The sequence below is a fragment of the Motacilla alba genome, chromosome 15 (assembly GCF_015832195.1).
Source record: "Motacilla alba alba isolate MOTALB_02 chromosome 15, Motacilla_alba_V1.0_pri, whole genome shotgun sequence".
In the NCBI taxonomy this organism is placed as follows: domain Eukaryota; kingdom Metazoa; phylum Chordata; class Aves; order Passeriformes; family Motacillidae; genus Motacilla; species Motacilla alba.
The window spans coordinates 11,436,986-11,450,418 of record NC_052030.1 but is presented as its reverse complement, the minus strand read 5'-3'; the positions used below and the strand labels follow the sequence as shown (position 1 = coordinate 11,450,418).

The following is a 13,433-nucleotide window of genomic DNA, read 5'->3' as shown; positions in this document are numbered from 1 at the left end:
ATGTGGTTACAGCAGGACTGACCAGGCTTAGGTGCAGATCCTGGTGTGGGGCTTTCAGCTGGTGGCCAGGAGCAGCTGGAGACCTTCGTGCATTGTGCACCTGATGGTGAGCCAAGTTCCCAGGAGCCAGAGTTGTTGTGGTGGGTCACCCCTTCTTCCTTGGCATTTTCCTCCTGGTTCCTCTGTTCCCAACTCGAGCAACTTTATTTCTTGGGGAATTAGCCCACCCTGTGCAGGGTCACCAAGGCAGCAAGGAAACAAACAGCAAGAGCCAAACTCTGCCCAATGGGGAGCAAACTAAAATTAGAGAACGGGTTGAAAAAAGAGCAGGTGTGAGGTAAGTGATGGCTGGCTTGTGCAATGTGGAAGGGCTGCTGAGCACAGAGGGAGGAACTCTGGGGGACGGTGTTGAAACGTTCTCACTCGTTCTGAGTGCAGCAGCCATTCTTTCCCATGACTAATTGGACAGTTACTCAGTGCTTTGACAGCCTGCGACACAGACTAAAATTGTGATTGTGGGCTATTAGTCTGCTTGGCTGTAATATTTGTATGCTTTTTTACTCCTTTCCCATAGATTTTAAGTTTAATTGGACTGGCACTGCATAATGTTCTGCTCCCACTTGCTTCCTAATGGTGCATGTGGGCTCTGAGTCTTTTGTTGTTAAACAAGTGTGTTGACTGTGTATGGGTTATTAATTATATACTGTGGCAAAGTGTGTTCCATCCCAGTAACTGGAGCTTTGTCTAAGCCGCTGTGTCCTAGGCTAAATATGCCCAAATTGCTGCACAGTGATGAAGTGGTTTTTGAAAGCTCTTTTGCAGAACTTTGGCTTCACTAAAGCACTCAAATGACTCAGTTCATCCACTGCCCACTGGATCCCAAAGGTAGAGTTGTGTCTTTCCAAGGGGAGGCAGGTTGCTGTTGGCATGATGTGGATGTGACCACAGGCTTTTCTTCGTGAGGGTTCTGAGCAAGGGAGGGCAGGGGAGCAAGCAGGTGTGACTGCAGGTGGCCTTTGGTTGGATTGTACCAGCAAGGTTAAAGGATCTCTTGGGACTGTCGGGGAAATAGTGTTGCACATCAGGCATCCTGCATTTACTGTCAGGAAATTGTGAATTATAAAATTATTTGGAGGTTGCTTCTGAGTACAGAGGCAATGGGTATCTGAACAGTTGCTTTATTTGGATATTGAAGGCATTAGGGGCAGCATTTGTTGGTGGGTTTTGTGATTTATTTCCGTTGAGTTCTTATTACATTTGCTATTTTAATTTCATGTTGGAAAACAAGCACAGAACTACAGACCAAAGCTTTTTAAATTCACATGCAGCCACCTCTCTGCCCTGGCTTGTGTAATGGTCATTTACATTTCCTTTTGTATGATGGGGTCCAGCACCACTGATCATTCACAGCAGTCAGCACCTCAAGGATTCAACCAGCCTCTGAGCTGTTGAGGTGGTGAGCTGGAAATCAAATGATTTAAATGTTTGCACCCTGCTCAGCTCTTCACAGATGATCTTTCTGCACAGCACAGTGGGAAATGTTACAATAATTAAATCAACACATGATGACGGGTGCTCTGAAGTCAGCCTGCACATTTGTGCATGTGTGGTGTTATTGTTTGGTTGGTTTTTTTAAACAAAGCATTGCACTCTGGAGAAATGATAGTCTACTTAATGACTGATAACCAGCTGATAGCTGCCTCCTTGTCAAAAAACCTCTTCCTATTTTTTTCGGGGTGACTTCAGTGAGGTGCCTGATGAGGCTGTGGGGTTTTCCGCTGATTCTGGGGAAGAAGGCTCAGATAAGCTTGGGGCATGTTAGTGGAGGGGGAAAACCTGCTGGCAAGGCAAACTTCTACCCTGTGCTGCAGCTGGGGCAGTGTGTGACAGGGACTTCTGTGCTGAGAAGGACACATTTACACCTTCTGTCCTTCCAGGGAGCAAAAGGAAAGCCAGCTGGGCCACAGATTCCCTCAGCACTCTTCTGATGGGCATCTGCTCCAGAGAGAGTTTTTCCCAATTATGCTCTTTCCTGGGTCTGGTGTCTCCCCTCCTTTTCACTTTCCAATAAAAAAAACTTCTTTTTCTCTAAAATTTTGATACAGAAATGCTTTGAGACTTGTTTTTTTCCCATTGCACAGGGAGAGCAGCAGTGTCGGGACAGGTGAGGTCTGTCATTTGTGGCTGAATCCTGGCACCCTGTAGCTGTGTGGGACACTTGGTGTGTTCCCTGGGTCTCTGCTGGGAGGCTGCAGGCTGGGCAGGAATTCAGTGCCCACTGCTGTGCACAGAGTCAAATTCTCTTCCCTAGCACTGAAGCCTTTTCTGCAAGCCATGACTTTCATTTTCCATTTCTTCTGTACCTGCACAGTCTCATTCTCCTCCAGTTTTCTCCTCCTGTGTAAGAAAGAGAAATGCAGCGCTGCTGGCACATCCCAGGTGAAGGCCAAATGCTGGGAAAGTAATCTGTTTTTTGGACTTCTTAACTAACCTGGAGGGGTAGAGGCACAGCAGCTCTGAAGCCCTGTGGTGCCATCCCATTTTCAAAGGAGCAGAGCTTTAAGGAAGGGTGGTTTGGGATGTCTAATCAAAGGGATGTGAGCAGGGCACATGGGGAGGTCTGTGGGTTGGCAGGAAGCAGTGCAGGTGATGTTTGAGATCTAAGAAGGCAGAGAGGAACTTCAAGAGACTTTTTTTTACCCCCAGGTGGTTTTCATGTTCCCTGTGATGTTAGTCCATTAAAACACAGATACGTGGTTGGTGGCATCTGTGCCTCTACACAGAGAATTTCTGAGGAGTTGGGGCACTGATACATCAAGGCTGGATTCAGGAGCAGGAGTGGAGCCTGCTGAGCCCTTGAACGGGGAAGCTGTGGGATAAGAGCAACATTCACTTCTGTCTGATCACAGTCTGTTTTCAAGGTGTTCCAAGCAAGGTGGAATTGGACACTGTGGGTGTGGAAGTCCAAAGGGTGGTGGGGACAGCAAGAGAAATGTTTTCTTAGCTTTCAGTGTGGGTGTGATGCAAATTTAATCTTGGTTCTTAAGCTCTGCTGGTTGTCAATCATAACAGGAGGTGAAGAGGCTAAAACATTCTCCTGTAGTTCTGCAAAAAGTAATCTGGCAGGGGAAATAACTCTGAATCTCAGCTCAGGTCGAACAGAATTAAGGTGCTGAAGGCTGTCATTCTGCCCCAGAAGGTCACACTCTGCTGGCTCAAACTTGCCTCTCCCTTCTGAAAGTCAGTCAGCAAAATACATCAAATATTGATAGATTTAATCTTGCTGTGTAAATGAAGTTCAGGTTGAGCTGGTCTGTGGCATTAGCTGCTGATCTCAGTGGCCATTTCCTCCTGGCAGCCTGGCTTGGGATGACTGGTGGCATTGAGGACTGACCAAGGAGCAGAACAGACAATAAAGTGCTCAGATCTGGAAGGAGATAAACTTACAAAAACATGCTTTTTGTGTGTTTGAGAAAACAAGCAAACAAAAGTGATTGCTGAAAACAAACTGGATCTTTAGGCAGAACATCAGAGAAACTGTGGCAGTGGTGGGATCCAAGGTTTTCTGTACAGCAGGGAAGCTCCTGTGGCTGGCAGCACCTTAGAAACCCTGCCCATGGTAGGACCCTCCCCCTGTGGCCATGCTCCTGGAGATGGAGAGTGGCTTGTGAGGGATGTCTTTCCTCAATCTGCAGCTCCCAAAACTTAAATGATTCTAATGTAGCCTGTTGATTGCTCTCTTTATCCCACTGACAGCAAATCCTACTGGTGCTTTTGGCTTGTCCTTCAACCCATCTCTGCCTCAGTTTCCTAGTAATTAAAGAGGGGGCAATATTAATTGATTGTTTATTATCAGAAAAACTCCTGAGGACCAGTTGGTCTGTATTTAGAGAGGCTTTAAAAGCATCGTTACTGCTGTGTGATCCCATTAGAAATAAATAGGAGTTTGGAGTTTTGACCTGTTGTGAGCTTTTAAGGAGTACTATTGGTGAAAATCCTGAGTGACTCTTATGTTTGAATAGTCTTGGGGGTGATGATGTTAGTGAGAGAGTCTAAGTCTTGGGGAGAGTATCTGTTGCCTGGTCAGGTGCATTGTGTGTTGATACTGAGGCTGCTCTTCCTTTCAGATATGTGACACATTGAAATATTTTAAATTGGCTTTACCCCCTCCATTTTTCTCTTGCAACAAAAGACAGATGGTATCTGCAAAATAAAGCATCTTTATTCCCTCCCTTACTTTGCTTTCTATCCCATTATCTCAGAAGCTCCCATTTGTGGTGCTGTTTTACTGATACATAGAAACCAGGTGCAGAAAACGGGTTTCCAAGGACAGGAATGTGGGATGTGCTTCTGTAATGTAACAGCTGGGGAGGGCTGTGGAGCATCCATCAAGGAATGATTTGAAACTCTCCAGGATTTAAAAAAAAAAAAATCTGTAGCTTTTTTCTTTTTTCTATTTTTTTCTTTTTCTTTTTTTTTTTTTAACTTGGTAATATATTTCACTTTGAAGTTGGAATCCAAATGTTGCAACTTCCAGAACTTCAGGGAGTTGAAACCGTGGTCTGTGTGTGGCTCCTCCCTGGTGGAGCAGGCAGGCAAAGTCTTCCATCCAAAATTAGGAAATCCCCTTCCAAGTTAAAGTTAAAAATCCCTTTCCAAGTTAAAATCCCTTTCCCCTTCCAGTGACAGAAGACTGGCTGATTTCAGTGATTCCAGGTTGATTAGGAAGGATTGAAATAAAGTAGATGAAATGACCAGGTCGCCACCCTGAGCGTGTGAAGGTCCTACCCTGCAGCACTGTGGCTTGGGTGTCACTGCAATGTCCTGCTGTGGTGTTGAGAGGCTTTAGGAGGGGGACACCTTGGTTGCTGCATTTTATAGCTCTGGTGACGGGGACGTTTTGGCTTTGCAGGCCTGCGGAAGGTGATGGTCCGGGCCCACCGACAGGCCTGGTGCTGGCAGGACGAGTGGTACGGGCTCACCATCGAGGACATCCGGCAGCTGGAGAAGGAGGCCCAGCTGATGCTGGCCCAGAAGATGGCCCAGTTCTGCGGTGAGAACGACCCAGAGCAGCACGGGGTCAAGGACACTCCTGGGGAGAAGGACGTGGAGCCCAGCACGGGGTCACCTGCAGACACCGAGGACGCCTCTGCGAACAGCGACGCAGCCTCCGGCAGGTCGCTCACCAAGCAATGGTCCACCTCCTCCAAGTCCTCACGGTCTTCAAAGAGGGGAGGTAAGATGCTGCCAGTGACTGCAGCATCTTACTGCTGCAGGCTCAGTCTTCTCAGGTGACCTGGTTTGGGTTTGAGAAGGTTTCGAGTCACCCCATAACTGTGGCTCAGTGTCACGTGGCAGAGTTTGCCAATGTCAAAAGCACAGAATCTGTAAAAACACTGTAGAGAAACAGGCAGGAGCTGGCTGGCAGCACTGAGGCTCAAAAGACAGCCAGCAGCAAGTCCTTGTTACTCAGGAGCCACTGGTGGCTTTCTAAGGCCCTTCCATGGTGTTCCCTTCTGGATATCTGCTTGTCCTTGATACCTGTGTCACAGATGTACCTGTGCTCCTTGGCCAGGGTTCTGTGCCACCACATGCCTGTCATTTCAGGAGGGGTGTTTGGCTCCATGGGGCTGCACACAGTGAAACATCTCGTCAGCTACTGGGGAGGTCAAGGCAGGAACCCCCAAAGGTGCTTGGGGACTGCTGCCTTCCCCTGGTGATGATGTGCAGCAGCTGCTTGGAGACAAAACCTCTCCCTGGGATTCAGTGGGACTGTACATTCCCTTTGAAACACCATTCAGGAAGCTTTCAGGATTTTGGTGTTAAAGCTCTGCTGTGGATGCCCTGTAAGGACTCAGCTTTGAGTCTTGGATTTTGTTACTCACCTCTCCCTTGGGACTCACCTCGTTTTGCTGTACTTCCCTTCTTTGGACTGTTCTGTACAGAGGGGTGACTCCCTGGTGAGTTACAGCCACAAGGCTCAAACCCTCAGCAGTTCCCTCTGTGATTAGCCAAGTGCTGCAGGTAGCAGGGAAATTGCAGCTCTCACTGCAAGAGGGAAAAAACCAGGAAAACCCCAAGGGGCAGCACTTCTTCCAGTGACAGTGGAAGGAACATCTGGGTGAGTGAAGCCTCTCCATCTATCATATGCACTAAATATTGGGAGCTGAGTCTCCATTTTTATTTCCCACTCCATCACTGATTTCATCGTGGGGTGAATGAGAGAGGAGCAGTAGTTTTACCTTGCGATGACTCACTCGAGTGAGCCCCAGGGAAGAACCTACCAGATGCTTCATAAATCACTGCATAAAGATAAAAATACTGGCTACTTTGCCTGCACCAGGATTTTATATTGATGCACCCATCTCCCATTATGCTGTTTGCACAAACTCCCTCTTCCACTGCTGACATGTTCACTGGGAGCTGGAGTTTTCAGACCGCTCAGGATTTCACTTGGAGGTTTTCACTGGGAGTAAAGCATGAATTTCTTTTCAACTGCAGAATGTCTCGGCTTTTACAAGGAAAAGTAATGAAAGAAATTAATTGTGATGTGCTGGGAAGTACGTCACACAGATATTTTAATCCTCCTTCATGCTGGCAGCACATTACCATATGGAAGCAAGAGGGCTGTCGCGACGCACCGCCACCTCCAGCTGAAAAAAATGCCTTTTCTCCAAAAGGTTTTCCTTTTCTTCACCACCCGAGCGAGACCTCTGGTGATGGCAGGACCCTTGTTGCCCTCCCATGTGTTATTAGGTGCTCTATTTTTAGCAACTATTATGCGAGTGCCTTGACGTCACTCGGGCGTGAATTAGCTTTGCTCCGCCACCTCCTCGCTGGCTGCTCTGAGGGTGGGCGCTGGGGGCTGCTGAGCTGCAATTACATGACTCTGCACAGGGTCTCCATCCCTGTTCCGTGTGACAGCCAGGTGGGAGATTAGAAGAATTTTACTTCTATATTCAACTCTGTTGGAACAATAGCATGAAACGGCTCGTGTGGCTGTCACAGTAACCAGAGTCTTTCAGGCTCTTGTACATGCTAAATGAGAGCTCGTCAGTCTCCTCAGGTTTTTGCTGGGTTAGGTGGCTGCTGTGAGTGCTTTGTGTGCCCTGTGTGACAGGCACGAGGGGACAAACCCTCTCTCCCATCGTTCTCCGGACAGCGCTCCCTTCAGCAGGCGGCTGTTCTGAGACAACTTCAGCCGAGAAGTGCTCAGGCTGGATGCTTGCTAAATTATATCTGAAAAAAAAAAAAAGAAGAAGCCATAATGTGTTTATATTTAGCTCAGAGAACTCTGGAGGCGAAAGTGAAAGGGAGTAGGTAGGTGTGGGAACAGGAGGGCAAACAGCACTAAAAGGACTTTGGGGTTTCTCCTTGCTCTGTCAGGACTGCTGCTCCAACAGCTTCCTTTGAAGTAGTTGGATAGCATGTTGTTTAAATCATTCAAGTTTAAAGTTTAAACAGATCTCTAATCCAATTTGTGTGGAAGCAATTTCCTTCCAGAAAACAGATTATTCCTCTCCAGGCTGCTCTGCTGAGCTACCCACCCGAAAGTTAGCGAAGCAGAGGCATGGCTTGTGTGCTGATGAGAGGCACAGAGAGAGCTTCCAATCAGCCTGCTTCCTTCCTAATTGCAAACTTTAAAACCCAGCTGATTTTGCACGTCCTACTAACAATTATAAATAGCTGCCATTCAAAATAGCAGAAGAGTGATCCAAGCAGCTTTGCTTTAATGTAGCATCTTGCTGGCAGGTTCGACCAACAGTAAACAAACAGGATCTGTAAAGCAGTACACTGACATCACACCAGCATCATCGGGGTTTTGTGTTTTTTAATATTGCAGCAGTGAATTTTCTTGGAGAACACATGATTCTTCCTCCAGCAAAGATCATGTTGGGAACTCTCTGTCTTGTGGATGTAGCGTTTCGCATAAAGCTTTTTTGTTTTTTCCAGCAAGTCCCTCGCGCCATAGTATCTCCGAGTGGAGGATGCAGAGCATTGCCAGGGATTCAGATGACAGCTCAGATGATGAATTCTTTGATGCACATGGTATGTGGAGCCTAAATCACCATCGTTTCTTCCCTGAAATGGTGGGGTAAGAGAACGGAAGGCATGAAGGGCGGGGGGTGAGCAGGGAAGGAAGCGAGACTTTTTTGCTTTGAAGTCTTTTCCTTTCTAACCAGACGTGCAGCTTCTTCCAGCATCACCCAGCAGACTCTTACATTAATGCAGCACCATTTCAGGTGCAGTCTGAGCTGTTTGAGGGGATCTTGGACAGCCTTAGCCCTAGGGGCTGTATTTTGTTTGGTGCAAATGAGTGTGCGTGAAATCCAGCAGTACTAACTGGACTGTGGGTGTGTCCTAATGATTCACTGTGACTGATTATTTTTCTAATTTGTTTTTTAATCAGTAAGAGTTATGATTAATTGTCCTGTCTGGGCCTGAAGAGACCCAAATTTGCCTTTATTAACTCCTCATTCTCCCATTCCAAGAAATACCACAGCGAATGCAGCAAGGTACTTCAGGTGCCAAAATTAATCAGTGTTGATTCCAGAATTCTCAAATTAATTTTGATTATCTGTATTAAGAGAACACTGTTCTACTTTTTTCCCCATGCATGTGTGTGTGAAGAAGCTTTGTTCCACTGCACTCATTTTATACATTGTACTTAATGCAAATTTAAGCCTGAAGGGCTCCATCTCTATTGACAACAGATGGACTCTCCTCCTGGCTTGTCTGATGGAAGTGAGAGGTGCAGTATTTGCTGATAAAGTTGGGAAATGCAGCTGTTAAAAAATGACACCCCAGTTTTCCAAAGCTGATGCTCAGCTGAAGTTCAGCCTCCCAAAATGGATAGTATCATGTTCCAGAAGAGTTCTCCCATGAGTGTTTAGGCATGGATCTCAAATTGTGGGGTAGAAAGGGGCGTGTTAGTAGAGCTGCACAACAGCAGCTGAAATGGCCAGGACATGTTTAAATTGGGATAAATGTGTGTCTCCTGCCGGGAAAGGGAAGGGCCAACTTAGTTTGTGTCACTATTTATTAACTTATGTAGCATTTACAACAAGTATGTGAGGGATTTATTGGAGCAATATAAGGGAAGAGGAGTGAGTCATCCAAACGGCACCGTCGCTATCCACACGCTTTTTGCCTTTTTAATTACTCAGTAATAAAACTGAGATGGAGACAGCTCTGCCTGGGATCCAGGGCCCAGGGAATCCCTGGCATGCTGTTAACAGGCCTGGGAAGGGGAATTAACAAAAATGAGCCTTGAACACCTCTGTTGCAATACTTGCAGGAGGTTGCTAAGAGTAAAAGCAGCTGCTCTCCTGCGAGGCTCTGTGTACGCACAGTTTGTCCTCTGCAGTCGGCACGGTTGGGTTGAAAAGTCTGTCCCTAAATCTGGTGGGATTTTGGCTCATGAGTCAAAGCCTTGGCATGTGTGTGCAGCTGAACAGAGCACCATCCCCAGGAGGAACCTCTTGGTGCCCCTTGGCCCGCAGAGACTCCGGGTCTGTGAGCAGGGATGAGGCTCCGCTCGCAGCTCATCCTGCCGGGTCGGTACCATGGGAACTGGCAGGGCTCAGGATGTGAGTCAACAGCCAGCAGAGTTCCTCAGAAGTGCTTCCCATCCTCACACACACATTTCCTCGCAGTGCAGTGGGCGTAACCTGAGCCCGAGAAGATTCCTTGTCTCCAGCTTCCCACTCACCCTCATTCACTGGTAAAGATAGTGACAAATACAGTGATATCGAATATCTATCCTGTAATAAATGCTAATAATGGGAGTAATATCCCATTCAGGGATCACTTGAGCAGCAGTAAGGGCTGTAATTAGACTTCTTAAGGAATTAAGTTGAATATTTAGATTAAGTTGCTGGAGGAGCTTAGAGTGCAGTCGTCCCCTTAATTCTCTGCCAGCACGTGTGTTACAGGCCTGTGCTTTCCACTTGCTCTGGACAGGCAGCTCCACACTCCTGTGTGCAGGGAAAATGGGATTTACTCAAATTCTTTCCATGGCTGAAAAAGGAAATGGCATGCTGGTACAAAATTTCCAGGTTGCTCTCTTTTTATGGTCAAAGTTGAAATAGAAACTCCTAAAAATAATCAGGCTTTGCTTGGATCTTCACCTAGTGCCCTTCATACAATTTTTTTTAAGCTATTGCTCAGATTTGCTGAAGAGATTAATATATTTCATAACCCTTTTTTCTTCCCCATTGTGGGATTCTTCCAGCTAATTATTTTCTTAGTAGCTGTACAGCAATAAGAAAGGGGAAATCCTAGTCTGGGACTCTGAAGATTACAGCTTTTAGATCTTCAAGACATCTGTAATTACTGCCGTTATTACGTTTATAACTCTTTATTGAATTTACAAGCCCAAAATTTTCAGGAAAGACATACTAAGCACAGAGGTATAAATAAATTAGAAAGCACTTAACCATCATAGCAACAAAAGATGCAGCCTGAATGGAAAAAAAAAAAAAGGGGAGAGAGAAAGGAGAGCTCTCCTTTGTATGTCTCTTCCTTTTAATTACACTTCTAAGAACATAATATTTTTGGGACCCTTTTTCTTTATTGACCATGGTTGAACTGAGCCGGGGGATTTGGAAGATACTGAGGGCAGGAAAAGGCAGATCCATGGACTGTGTCTCATCTCCTGAGGAAATCAGCCTGGGGAGTTCACATTCCCTTTATTGCTCCTGCCCTTTTTAGGTGTTTGGTCCTATGAGCAGCAGTGATCCTTGTCCATTCTGCCCCCAGAGAAATCCCACAGCTCTCAAACAGGGCTGGGAGGATCCCAGTGGGAATCCTTGCTTTGTCCTCTCCTGTGCTGGAGCATTCTGGCTGCTTTGGCACCATCAGAATGGCAAAGCAAAGGCCAAACGTGGTGCCATTAAAAATCCAGATTACTTCTTTCCATGTTTCAGGAGTTTTGTTTGTTTAAATCATGCAACTAAAACATTTTGTTTACTTTTCAAAAGGTGCTTTGGTTTCTGTATAACAAAAGCTGGTAAAGTATATGGTTTATTTTGACTTAAGCTATCCAAACGTGTATAGATTGCACAGAGTTGTGGGTTTTACTTAAAATTCTGGGTTTTGCTCTTTTCTGTATACTTATTTTTGTGTTTGTGACTCTCAAAAAATCTGTTTTTTAAAGAGGACTTGTCTGACAATGAGGAAATGTTCCCGAAAGAAATAACCAAATGGAGTTCCAACGACCTGATGGATAAAATTGAAACCCCCGAATGCGATGATGTCCAGGGTAATTCTTTTCCAAGTACAAACTGCATGTGCTATTTTACAGTATTTCCAGGCAATTGTCACAGCCTCATTGTGAACAAGGTAAAACTTGTTATCCTCATCTCACAAAGGGAGAAGCTGAGACAGAGCATAGAAATGAGTGCCCAGTGCTGCTGGGAAAGATTTGCTCAGTGGGAGCTGGGATAGCTTTTGATTCTCCTTTATTTTCCACATTGGTTTGACTCCTTTGTGTGACAGCCAGGATTCTCTCATATAATGATGAAATATCCCAGCTCTGGCTCAAATGACTTGAATTTCTCCTGGCTCTTCTTTCCTTTTGCTCCATCCTTTGTTCCTGACTGTATCTGCCTCAGTTTTATTTTCTGCTCATCATTATGAAATGGTGAAAGGAAGCTGTAGCTCCTCAGCCAGAGCGAGTCACGGTGGAAGGTGACACTCAAGCTTTTTCTACAAAGTCAGTCTGTGTAGGCACAGATGTAGGAATACATCAGATCTCTACTCCCCAGCGTAGTTCAAGCAATTCCTTTTATTTTCCCACAAACCAATCATTTCTGACAGTCGTGCAGGGATTTCCCATTGTTGCCATCCTTAATAAAGCAGCAGTACCAGATCGCTGTAATGAGAGAAGAGCTCACTAATGTCCTCAGCTCTTAGCCAGGTTACCAGAAAGTGCTGGAAAATAAATGACCCGGCATTGCCCAGGCTTCTCAGGAGGAAGGAGACAGGAAGGAGAGAGAGGATGATTTGATGAAATAATGAAGGAGATGTGAGGCATTGGAACAAGCAGTGTCTTTATGGAAGAATATCTTTGCAGTGCTGACATTTTACACCTCTGTGCTTCCAGGTGACTTGTACCAGGAGACATCAGCAGAGTACCACGTTGGCTCCAGCGTGGAGAGGCTCAGCATCATCGAGGTGAGTGCTTTGGCTTCTTGTAAAGAGATCCTGTGCTGCTGGGATGTCTCTGTGTGGGATAAATGGGTCCCTTTGCTGTGAGCAGTGTCTTGTCTCCATGTGCTGCTGAGCCCCTGTGTGTGTCCTTCTGTAATTCAGCTTTAAGGGATTTTTCACCCATCTTTGGAACATCATCTAGAAAATGCTGTGGAGTTTGCAGGCAGCTCAGGTATCCAGCTGGAAAAATCTGGTAATCCTGTGGGGATCAGAGCAGCTCAAGGGTAGAGCTATCCTGCAATGCCAGATGAGCAAGTGTGGATGTGGGAGTGGGAGAACACCTCCCTGCAGCACCAAGGTGCAAAGGACAGCACTCGGCTGTAGCCCACAGCGTGGAGCTGCTCAGAATGGTGTTTGGAATCCAGTTGTAGAACAGCCTGGGTCAGTACTCTGGGCAAGATAATAAATAAATAACACCACACTGAGCCAGCCCAGCTTTCTGCAGTTCAGAGTCCTGGTCAGACACCCCAGGCTGGCTGTTCTCATCCTGCCCTTCAGCAGCTGCCTGTCTGTGCTGCAGGGGTGGTGCAGCTGCTTTGCAGAGTGCCTGCATTGGGTCTGAGTGGTCCATCAAAGATCATGAGTTTTGGAATTGCTGTCTGTGCCAGGCTCTAAGTTCATGGTGGTTTGGCTTTTCCATAATAAACTGAGGACTCAAGTGCTGTGAGCAGTGGGTGGCTGGGAGGGGAACAGCTCTGGCCACCTCAAAATAAGCAAGTCACAGCCCTAAGATTTCTCTTGGAGCTCAAGATGGTGTGGGAAACTTGTCTTCCTCTGAGGGCTGTGCAAACTCAACCCCCTCCTGTTTCTGCCTTCATTTTAGAAAAAGAACAGACTTCAAAGCAAGATGAAAAAGACAGTTATTTGTAGTTGTTCACAAGCTGTCTGCTAAAATAGTATGAAATTCCTGTGCCACCAATTGCAATGATTTTCAGGTTAAAAGCTTCCCTCTCTTGAAGGTGGTTCAGGATGTAGGTGTTTTAAGAGGCTCCAGATCTTACAAGGAAGTTTTGAATAGTTACCTCCACCCTTTAACTAATCAGCAGTTCCCCACTTCCTTCAGAGCAGAGGGTAATGAACTGAAAGGTGCCTCCAAAGCACTGCTGATAAACTTCTGCACGACCTGAGCTTGGTGACTCATGTTGTTCTCCAAATGAACACTTAAAACACTTGTCTGGAAGCAGAAGAGGTGCTGAGACGCTTTGAGGGCTCCTCCTGTG

At 46.2% G+C, this 13,433-nt stretch overlaps 1 protein-coding gene across 12 annotated transcripts in view; it reads left to right on the top strand.

The window, feature by feature from the left end:
• Window positions 1–13,433, top strand: part of PITPNM2 (phosphatidylinositol transfer protein membrane associated 2) — a 125,204-nt gene that overhangs the window by 81,438 nt on the left and 30,333 nt on the right. For all 12 annotated transcript variants that reach the window (XM_038152909.1, XM_038152911.1, XM_038152905.1 and 9 more), the window contains 4 exons: window positions 4,913–5,236; window positions 7,954–8,049; window positions 11,159–11,263; window positions 12,107–12,177. In XM_038152909.1, coding sequence (XP_038008837.1) covers window positions 4,913–5,236; window positions 7,954–8,049; window positions 11,159–11,263; window positions 12,107–12,177 — 596 coding nt within the window. The remainder of the gene's footprint in view (window positions 1–4,912; window positions 5,237–7,953; window positions 8,050–11,158; window positions 11,264–12,106; window positions 12,178–13,433) is intronic.